General features: G+C 47.5%; 1 protein-coding gene across 1 annotated transcript in view; it reads left to right on the plus strand.

The window, feature by feature from the left end:
* CLASRP (CLK4 associating serine/arginine rich protein) overlaps positions 1-26,470 on the plus strand; it is a 1,081,767-nt gene that overhangs the window by 989,240 nt on the left and 66,057 nt on the right. The window contains exon 19 of the mRNA XM_030217938.1: positions 18-100. Within this exon, the coding sequence (XP_030073798.1) occupies positions 18-100 (83 nt within the window). The remainder of the gene's footprint in view (positions 1-17; positions 101-26,470) is intronic.

Genomic DNA, 26,470 nt, shown 5'->3' on the forward strand with positions numbered 1-26,470 from the left:
ATTTATTTCTTACCCAGGGAGCGAGAACGGAGAGAGAAAGAAAGGGAGGAATGGGAGAGACAGTACAGCAGGAAGAGCCATTCTCCCTCACCGCGATACAGTAAGTTTATCCTGCAACATTACACCTCTAAACTAGGGACATAGCCATAGGTGGGCCTGTTTAGGCCATGGCTCACCAAATGTATAGCAGTGGTTTGGACCAGTGAGAGGAGAACTGGAAGCAGTATCACAAGGTGCAGATAAAACTCATCTATGGTTCCTATGAAAGGAAAATAAAATGTTCAAGAGGAGGAGGGCTCCCACAGGACTCATAAGGAATACACATCCCCCTAGCTAAAGAAAACTGATTGATTAACCCTTTAGTGCCCAATGTTCCCATATGGGAACAAATCAGTTTGTTCCCATATGGCTTATTATGGGAACATTGGGTACTAATGGGTTAATCCTTAGGCATTAGGGCTGGTGGTTACAAGAAGAGTTAGTTAGATTAAGATAAGACGTTCTGGCAATTCATACACATGCTATTCAAAAATAACGATCCCAAAATCAATCCCTGGTAGAAATCACAATATCAAGTATCCAAAAAACCAGAGAATCATAGAATGGAGTAAAATATAGATAGAAAAGAAAATCTACCCGACACTCTCGATCTTAATAAATAAATTTTTGTGAGAAGATGGAGAGTTCTCAGAGTATAACTCACCCAAGCAAGACTACACCAAAGTGTAAGGTTGGACAAGCTTCTCAATCATAGAACTTCTCCGTAGTTAATATTTTGTGTAAACAAAAACCACATACCTGTGCTGTAATCACCAAAAAGTGAATAACTTATTCCATATCATCATGCTGATCAATCCATAGACTGGTGGGTTGTGTCCATCTACCAGCAGGTGGAGATAGAGAGCAATCCTTTTGCCTCCCTATATGTGGTCATGTGCTGCCGGAAACTCCTCAGTATGTTCTCTATCTCAGCAGCTGGTGGTCACACACAGCAGCAGCTCTGGCTAGGTCTCCAAGCCTAATTTTTAGGTTTTGTTGAGTACCTGGGGTTGAGGGCTCTTTTTGAGCAAGTGCAAACCTGGTGGTGCCAGGTCCCTCCTTTTCTCCCCCCTCCCGCTGGTTCCGTTAAAAAAAAAAAAAAATTTGGACGTCCTTAAGGGCGTTTATTTCAATATTTATTTCAGCTGCTCACTGGGACACCAGTTCGTTACAGCTCGGAGCGAGAAGCAGGTAATTTTACCTTTTTATAGCGGACAGGGGGTTCCCCGTTCGATCTCCACGTGGCTTATGGCGTCGGAGGGCGAGGGCGCGAGGATTCGCTCCCCGGACCGCATGGGTGCGTCTAGCGGGGATTTCAAAACCTGAATCGCCTTTGTTAAGCATCAGTTTGGAGTCCGGTCAGTGTCCCGGTTCTTCCTCCGGTGCAGCGGTTTTTCCCACCATAAGCGCCCATCCCCCGCTGCTCGCCCACTCCATGTTGGCCGGCCACTCTGCTCGGACGGCTTCTTCTTGGGCCGCCCTCGAGCTGGGAGACGTTAATACTATGGTCGCCCTTGATTCGGGCGACGGTAAGAAAGTGGCCAAAGTTAAGCGCCGTTCTTCCCGCGCGGCTCCTTCTCGGAGTTTCGCGCCGGACGCCATTTTGGATGCGCAGCACGTTTCTCCCCCGCTCTTGCGAGCGCCGGTTGAGGGTGCGGCTAGGGCCGTGGCCCAAGCTGCAGAAGTGCATAGTTCGGGGGGATTCTCTCTGAGTTCATTTTGCTGCTGCATCAGGCTTTTCTTATGCAAAACGCTGCCCCTGCCCCCCTGTCTGATAAAGGGGTTGAGGCCTCCGGAAGCAAACGCCCTCGGGTGGAATTCCAGGCCCTAGAGGACTCTGTTTCCTCTGATGTAGATGAGGGCAGCGTATCTGAGTTCTCCCAACTGTCCTTTGGGGATTCCTTGGAGGAGACGGATTCCCGCTCGGATGGAGCGGATGACCCCTCTGCAGCGCGGATCTTTCGATCAGAGGATTTGCCCAACCTGTTAGTGCAGGCCATGAGCATTTTGAAGATTTCCTTTCCGGAGGACGTCTCTCCCTCAGCCTCTGTTGGCTCCGCCATTATGCTGGGGACGAAGCGCCCGCCTAGAACCTTCCACGTGCATGAGGCCATGCGCACCTTGATTTCGGCTCAATGGGATGTCCCAGAAGCGAGCCTCAAAGTGGCTAGGGCTATGTCCTGCCTCTATCCTCTGCCTGAAGGTGAACGGGAGGCCTTTCTTTGGCCTACCGTGGATTCTTTAATCACTGCGGTGACTAAGAAAACGGCGTTGCTGGTGGAAGGTGGCAAGACAGAAGATTGGACGCCCAAGACAGAAGATTGGAGGCGGCCTTAAGGTCGTCCTTCGAGGCGGCTGCTTTAAGTTTGCAGGCCTCAGTTTGCGGCTCCTATGTGGCCAGGGCGTGCCTGACAATTGTGCAGCGAGCTTCCCCCTCGGATCCTTCCTTGAGGGCTGATTGGCCGACCCTGGAATCGGGCTTGGCTTATTTGGCAGACTTGCTGTATGATGTCTTGAGAGCCTCAGCTAAAGGTATGGCTCAGACAGTCTCTGCGCGGCGGTGGCTTTGGCTGAAGCATTGGTCTGCGGACCACGCCTCTAAGTCTCGCCTGGCTAAGTTGCCTCTTAAGGGCAAGCTGCTTTTTGGGGTCGAGCTGAACAAAATTGTGACCGATCTCGGCACGTCTAAGGGCAAGAGGTTACCAGAGGTCAGGGCTCGGGCCAGTGGTGCTCGCCCCGGTTCCTCCAAAGGACGGTTTCAGGAAGCCCATCGGTATCGCCCGGGTAAGTCGGGCTCCTCTGCCCCCTCTTCCTTCAAGAGGAACTTCTCCCCCAAGCAGCATTCCTTTCGCAGAGACCGCCGTCCTGGAGGTGCTTCCTCCGGTCCTCCCCCAGGGTCTCGTACCCAATGACGGGGCCCTGGTCCATGGCCCAGTGCAGATTGGATGACGCCTATCCTCGTTTCTGGGCGAGTGGACCAGGGTAACTTCAGACACTTGGGTGCTGGAAGTCATCAGAGACGGCTACAAGCTAGAGTTCTGCCGACCCTTAAGAGTCGGGTTTGTACACTCTCCCTGCAAGTCTCCGGTCAAAGCTATGGCAGTGCAGCAGACTTTGGACAATCTGATCCGCCTGGGTGCGGTCGTTCCGGTGCCAGAAGATCAGTTTGGCAAGGGACGTTACTCCATTTACTTTGTGGTACCAAAGAAAGGAGGTTCTGTCCGGCCTATCCTCGACCTCAAAGGGGTCAATCGGGCCTTGAAAGTTCGACACTTCCGAATGGAGACTCTCCGCTCTGTTATAGCGGCAGTGAAGGCAGGGGAGTTCCTGGCATCCTTGGACATCAAGGAAGCTTACCTGCATATTCCCATCTGGCCTCCTCATCAACGCTTTCTGCGTTTTGCAGTCCTGGGCCGACACTTCCAGTTCAGAGCCCTCCCGTTCGGGTTGGCTACTGCTCCGCGGACCTTCTTCAAAGTAATGGTGGTCATCGCGGCCTTCCTACAAAAGGAAGGAGTACAAGTCCATCCTTATCTGGACGACTGGTTGATCCGAGCCCCCTCTTATGCAGAGTGCGGCAGAGCTGTAGACCGGGTGATTGCTCTTCTGAGCTCCGTGGGGTGGATCATCAACTGGGAGAAAAGCCAGCTGCGCCCGACTCAGTCCCTGGAATATCTGGGAGTTCGTTTCGACACCCAAGTGGGCAGAGTGTTCCTGCCGGACAATTGAATTGTCAAGCTTCAGGCTCAGGTGGACCAGTTCCTAGTAGCCTCTCCTCTTCGGGCTTGGGACTATGTGCAGCTGTTGGGCTCTATGACGGCCACGATGGAAGTAGTGCCCTGGGCCAGGGCTCATATGAGACCACTACAACTCTCTCTGCTGCAGCGCTGGACTCCAGTGTCGGAGGATTACGCTGTGCGCCTTCCCTTGGACCTAGTGGTGCGCAAGGCGCTGAGCTGGTGGCTGAAGACAGACAAGTTGTCTGCAGGGATGCCTCTTGTGACCCCGGAGTGGATTGTCGTCACGACGGACGCCTCTTTGACGGGCTGGGGAGCCCATTGCTTGGGAAGGACAGCGCAGGGGCTCTGGTCTCCTGCAGAGGCAAAGTGGTCTATCAACCTCCTGGAACTCAGAGCCATTTGGTTGGCGCTTTTGGAGTTTCTCCCGGTACTGGCGTTGAAGCCAGTACGGGTCCTGTCGGACAATGCCGCGGCTGTGGCCTATGTCAATCGCCAGGGAGGTACCAAGAGCGCCCCTCTAGCCAAGGAGGCCATGAATCTATGCCAGTGGGCGGAAGCGAACCTGGAACAGCTGTCGGCGGCCCACATTGCTGGAGTCATGAATGTCAAGGCGGACTTTCTCAGTCGCCATACCTTGGATCCCGGAGAGTGGCAGCTATCGGCTCAGGCGTTCTTGGACATCACGAAGCGCTGGGGCCAGCCGAGCCTAGATCTGATGGCGTCATCGGCCAATTGCCAAGTGCCGCGCTTTTTTTCAGCAGAGGACGGGACCCTCGATCTCTGGGAGTAGATGCTCTTCTCCAACAGTGGCCGACACAGGAGCTTCTCTATGTGTTCCCGCCCTGGCCCATGTTGGGCAGGGTGCTAGACCGGGTGGCAAAGCATCTGGGCCGGGTAATCCTGGTGGGTCCGGACTGGCCCAGACGTCCCTGGTATGCGGACTTGATCAGGCTCTCAGTGGACGGACCTCTGCGACTGCCAGCAGAGCAGGGCCTGTTGCATCAGGGTCCCGTGGTGATGGAGGATCCCTCCCCCTTTGGTCTTACGACCTGGCTATTGAGCGGCAGCGTCTGAGGAAGAAAGGCTTCTCAGACAAGGTCATCGCCACTATGCTGAGAGCGAGGAAGCGCTCTACTTCTACTGCTTACGCCAGGGTTTGGCGTACCTTTGCATCGTGGTGTGAGGCAGGCTCCCTTTCTCCCTTCACTGCTCCAATTTCTTCAGTGTTGGCGTTCCTGCAAGAAGGTCTGGAGAAAGGCCTGTCGCTCAGTTCCCTTAAAGTCCAGGTAGCGGCTCTGACTTGCTTCAGGGGCCGCCTGAAGGGTGCTTCCCTGGCTTCGCAGCCAGATGTGGTGCACTTTCTCAAGGGAGTTAATCACCTGCGCCCTCCTCTGCACTCAGTGGTACCTGCGTGGAATCTCAATCTGGTGCTAAGAGCCTTGCAGAAGCCGCCTTTTGAACCCTTGTCGAGGGCATCTCTGAAAGACCTGACGTTGAAAGCAGTCTTTTTGGTGGCTATCACTTCAGCCAGAAGAGTTTCCGAGCTCCAGGCGCTATCATGTCGAGAACCCTTTCTGCAGTTCACTGAGGCAGGAGTGTCTATTCGCACAGTGCCTTCCTTCCTGCCCAAGATTGTTTCTCGCTTCCATGTGAATCAGCAGCTCTGTCTCCCATCCTTTCGTAGGGAGGACTACCCAGAGGAGTACTCTGCTCTCAAATATCTAGATGTGAGACGAGTCATCATCAGATACTTGGAAGTGACCAATGATTTCCGGAAGTCGGATCATCTGTTTGTCCTATTTCCAGGTCCTCGTAAGGGTCTGCAAGCTGCTAAGCCTACAGTGGCAAGATGGGTCAAGGAAGCCATTGCAGCGGCTTATGTGGCCGCAGGGAAGGTGCCGCCTATCCGGCTGAAGGCTCACTCCACTAGAGCTCAGGTGGCCTCGATGGCGGAGGCCGGGTCCGTCTCCTTGGAAGAGATTTGCAAGGCGGCAACTTGGGCATCGGCTCATACCTTCTCCAGGCATTACCGCTTGACTGTGGCTGCTCGGGGGGAGGCCCGATTTGGAGCTTCGGTGTTGCGGTCAGGGATTTCTATGTCCCGCCCTGGGTGAGTACTGCTTCGGTACATCCCACCAGTCTATGGATTGATCAGCATGATGATATGGAAGGTAAAATTATGTATCATACCTGATAATTTTCTTTCCATTAATCATAGCTGATCAGTCCATAGCCCCTCCCAGATATCTGTACTGTTTATATTCTGGTTGCATTTCAGGTTCAAGTTTAGTCTTCGGTTCCTGTTCAGGAGGACTTCGTGTTCAAGTTTTTTCAATTGGATTCTTCAGGAGTTGAGACGATTTTGTGTTACAGTGAGCTGCTGCATTCCTCTCCCCTCCGTTTTACGGGGCTGGATTGAGACCTAAATTCTGCCGGCGCTCCCTCCCGCTCTGTGCGGCTGTAGGGCAGCTTTGTACCCCTCCCGTTTCGGCGGTGTTAGGGTCAGTCAGCTCCTCCCGCGGTTGCGGTTGCAGGATAAGCCAGATCCCCCCCGCATCGGCGGGTGTGGTGTCCCTCCCCGGCTCCGCGGGGATGAGCTGGACGGATTCCCCTCCTCCACTTGTGTGGGGATGAGCTGGGTTAATTCCCCTCCCCCGTTTCGGCGGTGGTGAGTTGGGCAGAGTGTCCCTTTGTGGGTGTAATTCTCTAAGTGCTGAGTCCTGCGGATGGAGCTTTGATATCGACATACTGAGGAGTTTCCGGCAGCACATGACCACATATAGGGAGGCAAAAGGATTGCTCTCTATCTCCACCTGCTGGTAGATGGACACAACCCACCAGTCTATGGATTGATCAGCTATGATTAATGGAAAGAAAATTATCAGGTATGATACATAATTTTACCATCTGAAACTCTAAAAATTGTCCAAAAATGTCTGAGTTAGTCAATTCTGTCTATAACTCCATTCATCCTCATACATATATATCAAAAATCTAAGGTCTCTTTTAAGCCTTCAATACTTATAATGGCTATTAGGCACTTATCGTATTGTAGCAAGCAGTTCCCCTCCTGGGTGTTCAATAAACCACTCTAATGAGATCTTCAATGTTACACTCCAGCGGGATAAAGTATAACAATTGCTTAGTCCTTATCCTTTCCGTGAGGACAATTCCCACAATTTAGTTGTCCTCATTTCAAGGCGCTCCTGCGTTCTTGACAAATCATAGAGAGTCCGACTCTGCAGGGTTTCGTGAAAACTTCCTCAGGAACTCAAATATGATATAAATAAAAGTAAAGCAAAGAAAATTGCCTCTGCCACATTGTTACTGGTCTTCACTGAAACTGAGGTTAATAAAGGGTCCCAGGCAGGAAATGATGTCATACTGATTTCCCCTGTAATGGTGCTAATGAAACAGACCTGACCTGATGGTAAAATAACAATGAGATATATTAAATCACTGTGTTCCATTCAATAAAATCATTTAGCCCATTAGGGGTTAATGTATCAAGTTCAAAGATCCAAAATTGTTCCTTCCGGTTGAGTATCTGTGTCATGTCACAACCCCAAATTGAATGAGTGACCTGATCTATTACTAACCATTTTTTTTTAAATAAATTTACACATTTACATTTATGCAATATACATAAATCTTGAAATATGGAAAAAAGAAATTGAAAGATTAAATCAAAATAAGGCAATCAAAAAATTGTAAATTAGTCCACAATTAGTGATCCAAGAACTAGGAAATTGTCTTATATAGACACATTAAAATTATAGAAAATAATTTATCTATAGGATGGAAGAAATTAGAGTTGGCGCAGCCGATTAATAGCGCTTAATCCAGGTTAAATGCAACTTTACTCTTTACTAGTAATAAATTCTAACATCTTTCCTGGGTCAAAAAAAATGTAATTAGTGGAATCCAAAGAAATATGACATCTGCATGGAAATTTAAGTTAAAAAAAAAGTCCCTCCTAAATGGAGAACTTTTGCTTTCATTGACAAACTCTTTTCTTCTTTTTTTGTGTCTCTGGAGAGATCGGGGAAAATTTGGATTTTAGATCCAAGGAAAGAGGTATTGATGTTGCAGAAAAAAAGTCTAAATATGTTGTTTCGGTCCGGTTCTAGAGCAAATGAAACCAATAATGTTGTCCTTTCTGAAATAACTTCCAAGGAGCTTTCAAGAAATTGTGGTAAATTTAAATCAGGTTGAGGAGTTTGAGGTAATCTTCTTGTTCCAACACCAGAAATATATTGCATTTTTGTTATTGGAGGAAAACTTTCAGGGGGAAGACCCAATATTTCAACAAAGTACTTATTTAGCATTTCTTTAGCAGGAATAAGAGGGGATTTAGGAAAGTTCAAAAAACATAAATTGTTCCTCCTTAACTGATTCTCCAAATAATCAGTTATTCGTCTCTGAAAGTTATTATCTTTTATAACTGCTAACATAGAGGTTTTAACAGAAATTACCTCATTTTCAAAGGATTCCATCTTGGTATTCTGCTCTTCTACCTTACCGGATAGAAGTTCCGCCACTTCTCCTCGTAACTAACCTGCAATTTGTTGTAGCATTGCATTTATGTTTAAATCATCTTTATTGGTAGCAATAAAACACTTTGACAGTACTTCAGGAAATGATGACATACATATGCATGTAAGCTTCTGCATACAATTCTGGCTCCCAACATTTTATTTTATTCCCCCCCCCCCCCCCCCCAACTTCACTACCCTACCCCAACAATAGCTCCTAAATCAGTAGTGAACTTTGTAGTATTTGTGTCTATACATTCATTTTGCAAAATGAAACCTGAGAGCCACACTGATTCATTGTACAACAAAGAAGCCCTTCATCAATAGCAAAATCAGTTATTAAGTGATCCCTAGCCCTCCCCCCCCTCCTAACCCTCCCCCCTTCCTAATGTAAGCGCCCCAATTCCTAAACAAGTGAATTAACGAACAGTCCCCAATATATATCCCTAATTGGTGAGGGCTCAAGTTATGCAACACCTGGTTCAGTCCTCTCCCCTTTCAGAAATTCAGTATAAAGCTTCTTCCTCCAGGGGGAAGAGTCAGCCACAAGGGTTCCCACTGCTTCCAGAATTGCTCCCCAGGTTCACTGTCCCACGTTTTAACCTGACATCGGTCCAATCTCATTTGTATGATCATCTGGGATCTCCAAAAGGCCAGAGAGGGTTCCTTCTCCGAAATCCAAAATTTTAGGATGGTGGCCAGCCCAAAATAAACGGCCTTCTGTATGTACCCCTTAAAACCTACCAGCGGCGAAGAGGAATAGCTATATTTATGAAATATGATAAGGGGATCCCTCAACAGAGTGCACCCCCATTGACCTTCCACCGCTTGTAGCATCCCCTCCCAAAACCGTTGAACCCACTGGCAGTGCCAAAACATATGACCCAAATTCGCAATAGCTGTTCCACACTTTGGGCATGTACCGTCACACCGGGCGACAAACTTAGCAGCCCTCCTCGGAGCTATATACGTTCTAAGTAAAATTTTGTACAGTCGTTCCCGTTGTGGGATCGAAAGTCTCATTGTATACAATTGTTTTACTAAGGATTGGCATAACTCTACTGTCACTTCACATTCCAGGTCCTCTGTCCAACCACGAGCCAAGCGCGCATAATCTATTTCTGGAGCTGTGTCCCTCAACTGTTGAAGATGAAATCTAAGTGGCACTGACAACTGTGCTCCCAGGGTGTACATTTCCGCCAAAACCTCCTGCACATCCTCCGTGAGATCAGTCCAACAGAGGGAGGCGACATAATGCTGTAATTGAAGATACGCGAACTGATGACCCGCGCCCGTTCCTATTAATTCCGCTAACTCCGGAAGGGGCCGCACCCTCCCTTCCTCTGTGAGCACCTGAGACAAGTAAATTACCCCCTTCCCCGCCCACCGCGTGAAAACACTTCTACCATGGCCTGGCGGAAAATCTGGGTTATCGCAGAGGGGCAAGAGAGGAGTCACCCGTGCTGTAAACTGGTGTCTCCTACAAATCCATCTCCAGGTAGCCCGAAGGGCCGATAACATGGGATGAAGCCGAAGCGCCCGCTGTGGCATCCCCCGTCCCCCATGCAGAAGGCAGCTAAAATGCCATCCCGGGAACCACGATACCTCTACGGGGGTCAGGGAAAACTCAGATGTGCCTCTAAACCAATCGTTTATATGCTCATCCCACAGGCCACGGAGAGGAGCTTTATGCTAGTTAGTCCCATCCCGCAACTATCCCAGGGCGCGACAAGTGTCGACATCGGGAGGCGAGGTCGTTTCCCTTGCCAGAGAAACTGTTGTAAAAGCTTGTTTAGGCATTTCTCCTCCTTGCCTTGGAGGAATATCGGCAATTGTTGAAATAGGTATAACCATTTGGGGGCTAGCAACATATTGACCAGGGCAATCCTCCCCCATAGAGACAAGGGTAACGCCTGCCAGAGTGACAGTTTCTGTTTTGTCAGCTGCACCAAAGGTTTAACATTACATGAGTATAACGCCCTTAAATCTCTGGGAATAAGAACCCCCAGGTATTTCAATTCTCCCTCCCATCTCAAGGGAAAGTCCCCCCTCCACTTATGTTGTAATGTCTGATCTAAAGCCATAGCGCTGGATTTTTGAATGTTTAATGAGAAGCCAGAAAGTCTCCCGTATTCCTTAAGTAAAGACAGGGCACTCTCCAGCGAGGGTTGCGGATCTGTCAGAGCTAACACAATATCATCGGCATAGGCCAATGTTTTAACAATTTCAGGGCCGAGATTCACCCCTTTTATCTCAGTGGAGCCATTCAAAAGTCTGAGTAGGGGCTCTAGGGAGAGGTCAAACAGCAAAGGCGACAAAGGGCACCCCTGCCGTGTTCCTCTGTAAATAGGAAACCGTTCAGATCTACCCCTATTAACAGCAATCCTTGCTCCCACATCAGTATATAAAACTTGTATGAATCTTCTGAACCCCCTCGGCATCTCCATCCATTCCAACACGTGAAAAAGGAATTCCCATGACACACGGTCAAACGCCTTGGAAGCATCCAAACTGGCTAGCATCATGGGATCTCCCTTGGCTGCACATTGCGCCATGGCCAAAAGTATTCTGCGCACATGTAACACCGAGTGCCTCTTCGGGATGAACCCCACCTGCGCCTGGCACACCACCTCGGGAATATGCCTAATCAGTCTGTTTGCCATCACCTTGGACAACAATTTAATGTCCACGTTAATGAGGGAAATAGGCCTATATGATTCGGGATCCTCCGCCATTTTCCCTGGCTTAAGGAGCATTACTATTAAAGCCATATTTTCGTGTTGTGGGAACTCCCCTGTGTCTAATACTGCATTATAGTACTCTAGTATTGATCCCATTATGGGGAGTTGCATCGCTTTATAAAATTCCCCAGAATATCCATCCATCCCCGGCGCAGAATTCAATTTTAGCCCCTTTATTGCCATCTGTAATTCCTTAGGGTGCAGGGGAGCATCCAAAAAATCCTGCACCTCGTTAGAAAACTTCCCCAACCCCGCCCTGTCCAGAAATGCAGTAACTTCTGCTCTATTGAGGGAGTTCCCACGAGCATACAATTGTTGAAAATGCTCCTGAAATATCTTCAGAATCTCCTGTGTTTGGTTTGTGACCTGTCCATTATCCCCTTTCAGGGCAGCTATGGTCCTGTTGCCCCCCCCCCCCCCCCCCCCCCGACTTTAACCAATTTTGCCAAGAGGCCACCTTGACGGTGCCCATATCTATGAAACCTATAATTCTGAAAAACTAGCTGCCTTTTTGTTTGTTCGTGTATCAGGGAGTTGAGTGTTGCTTGCAAAGATAGGTAATTGTCCTTTGTGTTTTGTGATGGAGACGTCAACATTGCGCGCTTGGCCCGCCGTAGACGACCAGACAGATTTAAAATATTGGCCGCCAATTTTTTAAGCCTCGTGACCGTGTATTGAATAATGTCCCCTCTTAGAACGGCCTTGGCAGTACACCAAAACAGCTTTGGGTTTATCCTATGTTGCCCATTATGATGAGAGAAATCCTCCCACTTCTCTTTCATAAATTTAATGAATTCAGGATCTTTCACTAGATAATTGGGAAATCTCCATTGTCTTACTGGGAGACATCCCTCTGGGGCCTCCAACTCCACCCATACCGGCGCATGGTCTGAGACCACCACCTGTTCTATCTTTGCCTCCGTTACCCCAGGAAAAAGCGAGGAAGAGACAAACACATGATCAAGTCTCGCCCAAGACCCATGTGCCCTGGATCTATGTGTGAAATCCCTATCTTCAGGATGTAACAATCTCCATGTATCCATTAAGCCCAAGGATGAGGTAAATGACGGTAACACCTCTTCCCCGCCCACTCCCCTTGTCCCCATACTCCTACTCCCCGTACAGTCCACTACAGGATCCATCAAGGCATTCATGTCACCAGCTATTATTAGATGTTTGCCTTGGTACGGAAGCAGTTCCTTGAGAAGATGAGAAAAAAAACCCGGGACCTGAGGGGTAGGGCCGTACAAGGACAACAGGTAAACCTCCCTTCCCTGGAGACATATCTTTACCAGGAGATATCTTCCTTTGTCATCTTGAAGAATTTTTTCTGCTGAGTAGACCAAAGACCGTCTAAAGAGGATCGCCACCCCCCCCCCCCCTCTGCGTTCTCCCGAGGAGGCCCATTCTACCCCTCCCACCCACATTCTCTTTAACTTCTTATGTTCTGCCTCTGATAATCTTGTCTCTTGGAGACAGGCCACATCAGCCTTAAGCCTGTTCAGATGGGTCAAAATTTTGGTTCTCTTTATCGGAGAGGAGATCCCCCCAACATTCCAGGAAATTATCTTACACGACAGAGCTACCTGGTCTTAAGCTCCACAAACCAAAGATCATACATATATGTATAGAGACTGGGGGCCCAGCCCTCCCCCCATCCTCTAGATACCCTTCTACTTTATGCCGCAAACAGAATTGTCCCCTCCATCTAGTATTAAGACACTTGCTCTTGAAATGGCCTCCCACGTCAGCCCCTCCAACCCAACCCTCCCTTCCCCCCTCCCTGCCCAAATCCCAGACTCTTTGCTTTGCACAACAGCTTCTAATCTCCCCCCTCCCCCCCAACCTTCCCCCCCTCTGCAACTTATAAACCAATGATGAGCCTATGCCCATCCAAGAAATCACCTTTATGCAAGAGCCCCCGCTCCCTCCCTGCAAGTTCACAATTATCCCCGTTATAACATTACCCAACATACAAACTTATAAAACCTTGACCTTCCATAAATCACTGAATGCATCTTAAGCCCGGTGCACTGGGCTGATACTCCACCATCGTCCTGCACCCACTGTCCCGGTGTCTGCTCCACTCCTTTCTTATTCAGGATGGGTCTGCTTTGTCCTCTGTCACCTTGTTAACAAACTCTGAGGCCGTCTTGATCGAGTCAAACACATTCCATCTGCCATCTCTGTGTATCTTTAGCACTGCCGGGTAGGTTAGTGTAAAGCGAATCTTTTTCTCCACCAGCTTAGTGCACAGGGGATGAAACCGCTTCCTCTTCTCCTGGACGCCAGCAGAGTAATCCGGGAAAATCAGCACTCTATGCCCGTCATATTTCAGAGAGTCCCTTTTTTCTTTAAAGCCACGCAGGATCTCCTCCTTATGTAGATAATTATGAATTTTTATGATGACTACACGTGGCTTAGACTGCTCCACGTGCTGCCTCCCAATCCTATGCGCACGTTCCAAACATAACGCTCCATTGCTGTCAGAGAGAGCAAATTCTTGTTTTAGCCAGCCCTCCAGAAGGGGCCCCAGGCTTCTCTCCACCACAGACTCTGGGAAACCCACAAGCCTCAAATTTGAGCGATGGGCACGATTTTCCAGGTCTTCAAGTTTATCGTTTTGTTGTTATAATTTAAGCTCCATGTCTCGCAGTCTGGGCCCAGCCGCACTCCACGTGTCCTCCACCGCCGATACACGGCACTCCAGCTCCAGCGTGCGCTTCGTAAGTTCTGAGATAACCGTGTCCATTTTATCAAACTTGCCGGCTAGCGCTGCCAGTCTCGGTTCCAAGGCCAGCCCCACCGCCGCCGATATCTGCTCCAACTGTTTCTCAGTGAACTCCGATTGAGTTCCCGCCATGACGCCCGCCATCTTAGCGTCCGCGTTGAGCGGCGCGGTTTTTTCTTTTTCCATTTTTTGGTTTTTGCGAGCTGCGCCTGATGGCATCTGGAGCACAGCCTATGTCGACCACTATTTAGCTGTCAGAGTCAAGGTTCCCCTGACGTTTAAGGGTTCGTTTTCGCTAAGATTATAACGGAAAGGAGCGGGGGGCTCAGGAGCACAGCTACAATGCAACCGTTGCTCTCACTGCATCACGTGATCTCCGTAGCATTGCATTTAAACCTTGAATCGCTTCCCATATTGATTCCATCGTGACAACTGAAGGTTTCATGATCTCTCCAATCCTCACAGAGGGTTCGCCCTGACTTTCCATAGGCAGGGGAGTTTGTATCGCCAAACCTGCCTGGTTTGCTGTTCCCAGTAGCGACGAAGTAGCTACGGGGTCTCCACACATAGCCGCTGGGGTTCCACTTCCGGGCTTCTCAGCTTGCTGTTTCACCGTTACCTTCGTTTCTCCTCCGGGTCTTGGAGGCGATGTCATCGGAGGAGGACTAGCGTCACACCCTCAGCCTAAGGTCCGATGTCTCCACTGGACCTCTCGAAGTGGTCGCATACCCGACTCCTCCAAAGTCATCTGTTGGGTGGAAGAAGGGTTTACCCGGCCTGTGGAGGTAGGCACATTGGGCTTCCCTTTTCTCTTCCCCATTACAGGTTTGAGAAAACTCCCACTCAGCAGAATTCTGTAGCGAGGCAGGAGCTGCTTCTCACACGTCCATCCTAGGCGCCATCTTGGATCAAGCTATTACTAACCATTTTAATTGAGCAAATTGATGGTTATATTCCATGCAATGGAGCCGCTGCTACTTGTTTGTGAAGTCTACTTTTGTGTTCTGTAAGGCGGATCTTAACTTGTCTGCTAGTACGCCCCACATACCACAACTGACAAGGGCACACTCTCCCATATAGAACAAATGTGGATTTACATGTTGTATTGGTTTTATAATAAAATTCTTTGTTAGGTCTTCTCGGATGATGCCATTCCGTGCCCTGAATGGTTTGATCGCAGAATTGACAATGTCCACAAGCTGAATGTCCTTTCTCTATAGGAGGGGTAGGGATAGACGCAGGTAAAATCGAATGTACCAATTTGTCTCTTAAATTTTGACCTCTACGATATGCTGTGCAGGGTCGCTGTTGAAACACTGGGTGAAATGAAAGAACCTCCCATTGCAGATTGATAATCCGAGCAATTTGAGGGGCTAGATCAGTGTACGTCAGCACACAAACAAATTTATCAAGGGGTTCTTCTTGTTTATCTTGCAACAAAAGCGTTCGTTGAGCAAACCATGTTCTTTTATAGGCACGGCAAATACAATGATCCGGATATCCTCTGTCTTTTAAACACTGTATCAGATACTCTGATTGTTGACAAAATAATTCATCAGATGAGCAAATACATTGAAGGCGTAAAAATTGCCCCACCGGTAAGGGACCCTTTATTACCCTCAGTTTCAGTGATGACTAGTAACAATGTGGCAGCGGCAATTTTCTTTGCTTTACTTTTATTTATATCATATTTGAGTTCCTGAGGAAGTTTTCATGAAACCCTGCAGAGTCGGACTCTATGATTTGTCAAGAGCGCAGGAGCGCCTTGAAATGAGGACAACTAAATTGTGAGAATTGTCCTCACGGAAAGGATGAGGACTAAGCAATTGTTATACTTTATCCCGCTGGAGTGTAACATTGAAGATCTCATTGGAGTGGTCTATTGAACACCCAGGAGGGGAACTGCTTGCTACAATACGATAAGTGCCTAATAGCCATTATAAGTATTGAAGGCTTAAAAGAGGCCTCAGATTTTTGATATATATGTATGAGGATGAATGGAGTTATAGATAGAATTGACTAACTCAGACATTCTTGGACAATTTTTAGAGTTTCAGATTAAGTTATTCACTTTTTGGTGATTAGAGCACAGGTATGTGGTTTTTGTTTGCACAAAATATTAACCACGGAGAAGTTCTATGATTGAGAAACTTGTCCACCCTTAGAGACAAAAATCACTTTGGTGTAGTCTTGCTTGGGTGAGTTTATACTCTGAGAACTCTCCATCTTCTCACAAAAATGTATTTATTACGATCGAGAGTGTCAGGTAGATTTTCTTATATTTTACTCCATTCTATGATTCTCTGGTTTTTTGGATACTTGAATTCATACACATGGCAAGGTGTATGCCCAACTGGATAATTTCCTCCTGGCATTCTCTCTTTCATCCCGAGTTCAAGACATAATAATCCACACCCTGCTGGTGTCTGACCATTCAGTGGTAGTTTGCACTTGACCTTTTTGGCTTCTACCAGGGAGTACTGCTGGAGATTGGTGCGTCATCTATGTCATGACTGAATTTTGCGCTTTCCTGCGGGCTAAGTGGGTAGAGTATCATCAATTCAGTGATACACTGGATGTAAGGATGGTGGTTTTCAAAAACTGTTATGCAGGGTCATATCATTTCTTAAGCAGCTTACAAGAAGAGGGCCATGGAGCTGGAGCTGTTTACTTAAGCAAAGAATATCAATCATTAAAGCGCACACATATTCAACACCAGGATCCCACTGCACGGGTGTAGTTAGGGGAGATACAGCGAAAAATTGATGCAATCTTCCAAAAGAGGGCAGAACAAACGCTGTACTAGCAGCATTATAAGCTTCATCGTTGGGGAGGCGAAGCAGGAAATTGTTAGCCAGTTTAGTAAGGACCCCAAAGAAATGCAGGTCATGCAGTCCATAAGGAATGCTGGCAGGACCCTTTTTACTAAGGAACATCAGATAATAGAGCAGTTTGTTTTGTTTTATAAGAATCTATGGGAAACGGGACCTTGATAGGCAGTGTTGGATCAATTTTTTCAAGAACTTCCCCTACCGTGATTTCTTGAGGATCAGCTTAGGCCCCTGAATAGCCCACTGACCAAAGTACATAAGTATTGCCATACTGGGAAAGACCAAAGGTCCATCAAGCCCAGTATCCTGTTTCCAACAGTGGCCAATCCAGGTCACAAATACCTGGCAAGATCCCAAAAATGTACAAAACATTTTAGCTATGTGGATAATGATGAAGGAAAAGCAAATATGCTAAACAAATACTTTTGTTCTGTTCTTGCTGAAGAAAATCCTGGAGAAGGACCACGATTGATTGGCAAAAGTACATATGAGAATGGAGCGGATATAGCACCGTTCACGGAAGCAAGTGTGTATGAACAACTTGAAAATCTAAAGGTGGGCAAAGCCATGGGACCGGACAGGATCCACCCCAGGATATGAGGGAGCTCAGAGAGGTTCTGGCGAGTCCTCTTAAAGATTTGTTTAATAAATCCTTGGAGACGGGAAAGGTTCCATGGGATTGGAGAAGAGCAGATGTGGTCCCTCTCCACTATTTCTGGGATAAGCAGTATAAAATGTTTTGTACATTTTTGGGATCTTGCTGGGTATTTGTAACCTGGATTGGCCACTGTTGAAAACAGGATGCTAGGCTCGATGGACCTTTGGTCTTTCCCAGTATGGCAATACTTATGTACTTATGTACAAAAGTGGTGATAAGAAAGAAGCTGGAAACTACAGGCCGGTAAGCCTCACTTCGGTTATTGGAAAAGTAATGGAAGCGATGCTGAAGGAAAGGATAGTGAATTTCCTAGAAGCCAATAAGTTTCAAGATCGGAGACAACATGGTTTTAACAAAGGTAAATCGTGCCAAACAAATCTCAGTGAATTTTTTGACTGGGTGACCGGAGAATTGAATCAGGAACGTGCTAAAAATGTAATCTACTTAGATTTCAGCAAAGCTTTTGACACGGTTCCCCACAGGAGGCTCTTGAATAAACTTGACAGGCTGAAGATAGGACCCGATTTGGTGAACTGGATTTGGAACTGGTTGACGGACAGACGCCAGAGTGTGGTGGTAAATGGAATTCGCTCGGATGAGGGAAAGGTGAGTAGTGGCAGTGGCGTAGGAAGGGGGGGCGGTGGGGCGGTCCGCCCCGGGTGCACGCCGCTGGGGGGGGGGGTGTCAGCTCGCTGGTTCCCTGCTCTTTCTGCCCCGGAACAGGTTACTTCCTGTTCCGGGGCAGAGAAAGCAGGGAAGCAGCAGAGCCGACGCAGCTCCCAGTGACGTGCACTGAGGGTGGATCGGCCCTCCCGCCTGCCCCCCGCTGCAAGGTAAGGGTGCGTTTCGGGGGGGGGGGGGAGGTGCGCCATGCCCTGCACCCAGGAGGGGGGGTGAACAGCGGCGACCCGCCCCGGGTGTCAGGCACGCTTGCTACTGCACTGAGTAGTGGAGTAGGGATCGATGCTGGGACCGATTCTGTTCAATATATTTGTGAGTGACATTGCCGAAGGGTTAGAAGGTAAAATTTGCCTTTTTGCGGATGACACCAAGATTTATAACAGAGTGGACACCCTGGAGGGAGTGGAAAACATGAAACAAGATCTGCAGAAGCTAGAAGAATGGTCTAAGGTTTGGCAATTAAAATTTAATGTGACAAAATGTAAAATGATGCACTTAGGGAGTAGAAATCCATGGGAGACATATGTGTTAGGCAGTGAGAGTCTGATATGTACAGACGGGGAGAGGGATCTTGGGGTGATAGTATCTGAGGATCTGAAGGCGATGAAACAGTGTGACAAGGCGGTGGCTGTAGCCAGAAGGTTGCTAGGCTGTATAGACAGAGGTGTGACCAGCAGAAGAAAGGAGGTGTTGATGTCCCTGTACAAGTCTTTGGTGAGGCCCCACCTGGAGTATTGTGTTCAGTTTTGGAGGCCGTGTCTTGCTAAGGATGTAAAAAAAAAATTTGAAGCGGTGCAAAGAAAAGCTACAAAAATGATATGGGATTTGCGTTACAAAATGTATGAGGAGAGACTTGCTGACCTGAACATGTATACCCTGGAGGAAAGGAGAAACAGGGGTGGTAGGATACAGACGTTCAAATATTTGAAAGGTATTAATCTGCAAATGAACCTGTTCCTGAGATGGGAGGGCGGTAGAACTAGAAGACATGAAATGAGGTTGAAGGGGGGCAGACTCAAGAAAAATGTCAGGAAGTATTTTTTCACAGAGAGAGTGGTGGATACTTGGAATGCCCTCCCGCGGGAGGTGGTGGAGATGAAAACGGTAACAGAATTGAAAAATGCGTGGGATAAACATAAAGGAATCCTGTTCAGAAGGAATGGATCCTCAGAAGCTTAGCGGAGATTGGGTGGCAGCACCGGTGGTTGGGAGGCTGGGCAGACTTCTACGTTCTGTGCCCTGAAAATGGTAGATACAAGTCAAGGTCAGGTATACATATATAGTAGCGCATATGTATTTATCTTGTTGGGCAGACTGGATGGACCGTACAGGTCTTTTTCTGCCATCACCTACTATGTTACTAAGCAAAGCCTTTATGGGTTTTTCAAGAGCATTTACCAACTGATAATTGGTGTAATGAAATTTATTTGGATTTTGCTGCAACATAAACTGATTTTAAATTTGAGAAAATAGACTATCAGGATGCTATTAGAGTAAATAAGTGATTTACCTGATGGGTAAATTACAATTAGAATGTAATCGTGGAGTGGAATTACAGAACAAATAGTCAAAATCCACTTATTCACAAATGACTCGATTTAAAGGGGAAAAAAGGCCTCAAAGAGCTCCAAGACCAAATATGATCTCCCGGAGCTTAAACAGACCAGTATGGTCTTATCTTCATCATAGGCCCAAAAAAACCCCTTTATTGTCACAGATACAATCTTCCTACAGTATTGGTGATCAAAATTGTAAAGCAATTTGCATGTTACTATAAATGATGCAAGTATAAATTATTTCACATTGATTCTATGTGAGATCCAATATACACAATCGCACTTATCTTTTTACAAGTGGTGCATAATGGAAGTTGCTCGTTCTGGTGTTCTGCTGTGTGGTCCTTTGCTTCCCGCTCCAAGCCTACGATGGCCAGCGTTTCGCTGCTTCTTCAGGGTCTTGGGCCGAAACTGCAATATCAAAGGAGAAATACCGCTGTGGCCGATCAAACAGTACAGCTAAATCACCAGAAAATATATACGAAAACAGCTCAAAATTCCACAGTACATGGGACACATGCACAGCTCTCCATGGCAACTCTTAATACTGGGCTGAAACTCTGATGTCCTGCAGTAAGATATAACAGTTGTGATATCAGACGCCATAAGCATGGTTACCAATCAAATGCTAAGAAAAAATTACACCATTCGACCCGGGAATTCAAACCAACAGGTTCCAGTGATCGCAATTTAAAGATCCATTTTTGCTCATGCTGCAGCAACATCTTCCGGTGATCACCCCCTCGCGGTGACAAAAATACTTTCTGCAAAATTGTACATCTGAGTTCCTCAAACATATGAGAACGCTGGATACAATGCGCTACCAGCGACAGTCCCATCTTTTGGGTATTTATTGAACTCTTGTGTTCAGTCAAACGTATAGCTAAGCTTCTTGATGTCTTACCCACATAGATCTTGTCACATGGACATCTACGGCAATATATGATCGTACTGGATTTACATGTAGTATTTGTGCGAAGCACATAACTCTTGTGATCAACTGGATTAATAAAGGCAGACACCTCTTCCATTATGGAGCAGAAAATGCAATTGCCGCATTTTAGGAAGAGGCAGAGGGAGACGAGGAAGAACTCGAGGGAACAGATCGCGACAAGCCAGAGGGGGAGGGGAGTTCCAAGAGTCAGTGCCCCTTCAACAAACTCGCCCGGCCACATGCTCTCAACAACAATAAATGATTCTGTTATTGTGAATCTATCCCCCTACGTATTATCAGTAGAAGTAAGTATGTTACTCTCGAAAGGTCTTTCTTTTGTCCCTGCCAATGGGCTTGACTCTTTCCAGATCAGAGTTGAACTTGAAAAATTTATGAGAACCTTGAGTGAAGTTGTTTTTTTCAGGCGAAGAGGACACTGTCAATGATGTGTCCCGTGTTAAGAACAAATCTCGCTGGTCTCCACCAGGACCTTTGGATCCAGTGCTTGCTTCCTTTTGGCTGCTAGTACTTAAAGATTTTGAGTGATTGGAAAAAGCAGTTATGAAGTGCCGTAATTGGAATTTAACAAAGAAAGAGTTTTTTGCCTTGGAATCTTTAAGACATAACAGTGATATTGTTATCAGGAAAGCAGATAAAGGAGGGGCGATCGTAATCCAGAAAAGAACTCAGTATATTGCTGAAATTAATAGGCAATTACAAGTTCCAACGGACTATAAGCCTTTGACAGTGGATCTGACCCCTTTGTTAAAAGATCATATTTTTAGATTGACCAGTGAAGCATATGCAAATGGAACTATCACACAGAAGGAATTTCATTTTTTGAATGTTCAGTCCCCTAAGACCCCGGTCTTCTACACCCTCCTGAAGATCCATAAATCCGTAATAGACCCCCCCTGGAAGGCCGATTATTTCTAGTAGAGGATCTGTTCTGGAACCACTTTTGATGTATGTTGATTGCTGTCTGCAACCTTTGGTAGTGCAGGGGAACTCTTACCTTAAGGACACTACTTCTTTTTTGCGCATGCTAGCAGCTAACAACGACAAAGCAAGTGTTTCCATCATGGCAAACCTAGATGTGGTGTCTCTATATACTGTTATCCCACAGGATGAGGCAGTGGAGATATTACAGTATTTTCTAGACACTAGAGCTCTGGACCGTGTATCTACGTCTTTTATCCTGTCGCTGGCTAGTGTGGCTATGAAGAAAAAAATTTTTCTATTTGAAGATCAATTGTACAAACAGACATCCGGGGTAGTGATGGTAGCAAATCTTTTTATGTGGGCATTTGAAGAAAAATTTGTGTATACATCGACGTATTATAAATTTAAAATGAATCGGAGAAAAACTTTCTTCATTAAACATGTAATTAAACTGTGAAATTCGTTGCCAGAGAATGTGATAAAGGCAGTTAGCTTAGCAGAGTTTTAAAAAGGTTTGGACTGCTTCCTAAAGGAAAAGTCAATAGACCATTATTAAATTGGAATTTGGGGAAATTCCTCTATTTCTGGGATAAGCAGTATACAATGTTTTGTACTTTTTTGGGATCTTGCTGGGTATTTGTGACATGGATTGGCCACTGTTGGAAACAGGATGCTGGGCTTGATGGACCTTTGGTCTGTCCCAGTATGGCAATACTTATGTACTTATGTGAAATATTGCAGGAAGACCTTAGAATATTGGAAGACTGGGCCTCCAAATGTCAGATGAAATTTAATGTGGAGAAATGCATGTTGATGCATATTGGAAAGAATATTCCAAATCATAGTTACCTGATGCTGGGGTCAGCCCTCATGAAAATGATCTAGGTTTCATTGTAGATAATATGCTGAAATCTTCTGCTTGGTGTGCGGCGGCGGTGGCGGCTAAAAAAGCAAACAGGATGCTAGGAATTATTAGGAAAGGGATCAAAAATACTATAATGCCTCTGTATCATCATGGTATTGAGTATTGCGTTCAGTTCTGGTCAAAGTATCTCAAAAAAGATACAGAGGAATCAGAAAAGGTTCAAAGAAGAGCGATCAAAATGATAAAGGGGATGGAGCTCGTCTCATATGAGGAAAAGCTAAAGGGATTAGGGCTCTTCAGCTTGGAAAAGAGACAATGAGAGGAGATATGATTGAGGTCTACAAAATCCTGAGTGGTGCAGAACGAGAAGAAGTAAATCAATTTTTTACTCATTTGAAAAGTACAAAGACTAGGGGACACTCAAGGAAGTTACAGGGAAATGCTTTTAAAACAAATAGGAGGATATATTTTTTCACTCAACAAATAGTTAAGCTCTGGAACTCTTTGCCTTAGGATGTGGTAATAGCGGTTAGTGTATCTGGGTTTAAAAAGGGTTTGAACAAATTCCTGGAGAAAAAGTCCGTGGAGGGGCATAATCAAACGCAAACGCCCATGTGTAAGAACGTGCATCTCCGAGAACGGGTCCGTGAAGGGGTGGGCCGAATCGTATTTTCGAAAAAGATGGACGTTTATCTTTAGTTTCGAACATACGGTTTGTGCCAGGCAAATGCATTGGATGTGGGTGTTTGTTTGAGCTGGGCGTTTTCGTTTTTCAGCGATAATCAAAACCGAAGCGTCCCAGCTCAAAAACGGCCAAATCCAAGGCTTTGGGTCGTGGGAGGGGCCAGGATTCGTAGTGCACTGGTCCCCCTCACATACCAAGGCACCAACTGGGCACCCTAGGGGGCACTTTAAAAAAATAGGAAAAAACATTAAATTACCTCCCAGGTGCATAGCTCCTTTACATTGGATGCTGAGACCCTGAAATCCCCCCCAAAACCTACTCCCCACAACTCAACACCATTACCATAGCACTTAATGGTGAAGGGGGGCACCTACATGTGGGTACAGTGGGTTTGGGGGGGGGTTAGAGGGCTCCCATTTACCACCACAAGTGGTACAGGTAGGAGGGATGGGCCTGGGTCCGCCTGCCTGAAGTGCACTGCATTACCCACTAAAAGTGCTCCAGGGACAGGATTTGTTGCTGCTGTATAACCTTGGCACAGCAATTCACACCATAAGACTAATCTCGCTGAAAACGTCCTTTATTTCAATAACCGCGTTTGCTCACAGTTAACTGCAGATCAGAGGTTGTGCCCCACTGGCAACGAGTCTCCCTGGTACTAAGATTAGCAGTAGCTCAGAGCTGGCAGAATGGTGTACAGTGCCCTCTTTCAGCAACATTCAAGGTAAGAACAAAGTTCTGTAATGTGGCTAACACACGAAAGGGATTTAAAACGGACTTACAAAAATGGCCACTACCTCGTGGACTACCGGAAACAAAACAGGGCACACTCTGACCCAGTAAGCAGGGAGAAAAGCACCATGGGAGAAGAGCCTACCAACTACCAACATCGTGAGACTGTAACACAAGCTAGTGAAATCACGGAGCCCAATACCCTACACCCACCACAATGCAATGCTGATGTGACCCTGCAGTGCACCCGAGAGCCACATCTGACCCAGGGAAAGGCTGTGAGAGGATGGAACACATTCTGCTGTCATGGAGGTGGGTACGGAATTTGAGGGTGGCATAGAGGCTGGGAAATAAGTTTTTTGCAAGTGGGGTTTTTTTTGGTGGGAGGGGGTTAGTGACCACTGGGGGAGTCAGGGGAGGTGATTCCCGATTCCCTCCGGTGGTCATCTGGTCATTTAGGGTACTTTTTTGGGACCTGTTCATGAGAAAAAAGGGTCCAAAAAAGTGTCCTAATTTCTTGCTAAAAACGCCTTTCTTTTTTCCATTATCGGCTGAGCGTGCCCATCTCTGCTCAGCCGATAACCACACCCCAGTCCCGCCTTCACCACGCCTCCGACACGCCCCTGTCAACTTTATTCGTTCCTGCGACAGAGCGCAGTTGAAGACGACCAAAATCGGCTTTTGATTATACCGATTTGGCTGCCCACGGGAAATGAATGCCCATCTCCCGAACATGGGCGCTTTTCTCCTTTCAAAAATAAGCAGGATAGTCTTCTATTGAGACAGACATAGGTAAGCAACTGCTTGCCCTGATATTGGTAGCATGGAATGTTGCTATGATTTGGGTTTCCGCCAGGTACTTGTGACCTGGCTTGTCCACTGTTGGAAACAGGATACTGTGCTAGATGGACCATTAGTCTGACCCAGTATGGCTACTCTTATGTTAAAATAACTTGTATGATTTTTAAAAGTTTGTCAAGGCAAAATTTGGTTTGTCTTGCTAAATATTTAATTTTAATGTTTACTGGTTGAATTTGTCGATCTGTTTGTTGTAATTCTCTGTCGTTTTCATGCTTTAAGAGGGTTATAATTAAGGGCTACATGAATAATTCCAGTACTTAGGCGTACAGATTTGAATAATATTCATTCTCCGAGGACAAGCAGGCTGCTTGTTCTTACGATTGGGTGACGTCCGACGGCAGCCCCAGGATCGGAAGATCTTCCTAGCAACAAGTTTTGCTAGCCCCCGGGTGTACATGCGCAGCGCGCATGCGCGACCGTCTTCCTGCCCGCAGTGCGAGTGTGCCCCTCAGTCTATTTTTTTCCGCGGCTTGGATCGGCTGTCTTACGGTCGGTCTGGGGCCCAGAGAGGCCCCCGCTGCGTTTTTTCGCCGTTTTTTGCCGCTTGTCGGTGTTCTCGACGAGTTCGCTCGTCTTTTCTTTGTTTTCCAAAAAAAAAAAAAAAAGTTTGTTTCCCTGTAGTTTTTCAGGTTTTTTCCTCTAAGTTTCCTTTCTTTTTCGGTAGCGGCCATTTTGGCCGCCCGTACGGGATTTGTCCCTTTTTTTTTTTGTGCTTTTTCGGCATCATCGCGGACTTTGATTTTCGCCGGCGCGATTTTTCCGCCCATGTCCTCGAAGCCTACCAGCGGCTTCAAGAAGTGCACGCGGTTCAACTGGACCATCTCGCTGACTGACAGAGACGTTTCGTGTCTTCAGTGTTTGGGAGCGGGTCATCGTCTCAACGCCTGCACGCTGTGTCTTCAGCTCAAAAAGAGGACCCAGGCGGCAAGATTGGCTCAGTGGGACTTGCTGTTCGGAGCCAGGTCCGGTCCTTCGATGGAGCCAGCGGTACCGAGGTCATCGCCGGTATCAATGTCGGCATTGGAGGGTGCATCAACGTCCAGAGTGCAGGTAATGGCTGTCCAGAGGTCCCACGCTGGTAGCAGTGAGCCTTCGAGTGGGTCTCCACCTGCCTCGAGGGCTCCTGAGGTGCAGGCCCCCCGGGACCGACCTCTTTCAGACCCAGCCCCGTGTGGATTCCACGTCTTCCTCGTCGGTACCAGGAGGTACCTGTGCCGTGCTTCGAGCATAGGCGAAGAAGCATCGTCATCGGTCACCTTCCCGTCATGGTACCGAGAGCTCCGGGACGCCGAGGGAGTCGGCACCCGAGAAGCGTCAACGCCAAGAGGATCGCTCACCCTCTATACATGAGGTGTCTATGCGCTCTGCTTCGGACAGCGCGGTACCGCCTCCTCGCTCCAGACAGGTTCTGACATCGTCACCGGTACCGGCCCCACAACCTTACTCGACAGCTACTCTGGACGAGCACCTCGAGGCCATCCTTCCAGGTATCCTAGAAAGGCTGCTGCTTTCATCTGCTCCGGTACCGGGGGTGCTTGCGCCTCCGGTACCGTCAAGAGATGCGGCGGCTGGCTCCCCGCCCATGGTGTGGACTGCGATGCCGGTACCACTTGCGGTAACGGCGCCCGCTGCCGCCCAAGTTGACTCCCCGTCGACATCACTAGAGGGAGCTTCGCCGCTGGCATAGGAGTCTTCTTCTCGACACCGGCATCGAGGACCTAGTTTCTCCACGTCGAGACGTGCTCGGCTTCGGACTAAAGTTTGTGAACTTGTGTCCAATACCGAAGGTGAGGCCTCGTGGGAGGCAAAGGAAGACCCAAGATACTTCTCTGATGAGGAGTCTTGTGGTCTTCCTTCTGATCCCACTCCTTCCCCAAAGAGAAAGCTTTCTCCCTCTGTCTTTCTCGTCATTTGTCCGGGAAATGTCTACGGCCATTCC

The sequence above is a fragment of the Microcaecilia unicolor genome, chromosome 11, assembly GCF_901765095.1.
Source record: "Microcaecilia unicolor chromosome 11, aMicUni1.1, whole genome shotgun sequence".
NCBI lineage: Eukaryota > Metazoa > Chordata > Amphibia > Gymnophiona > Siphonopidae > Microcaecilia > Microcaecilia unicolor.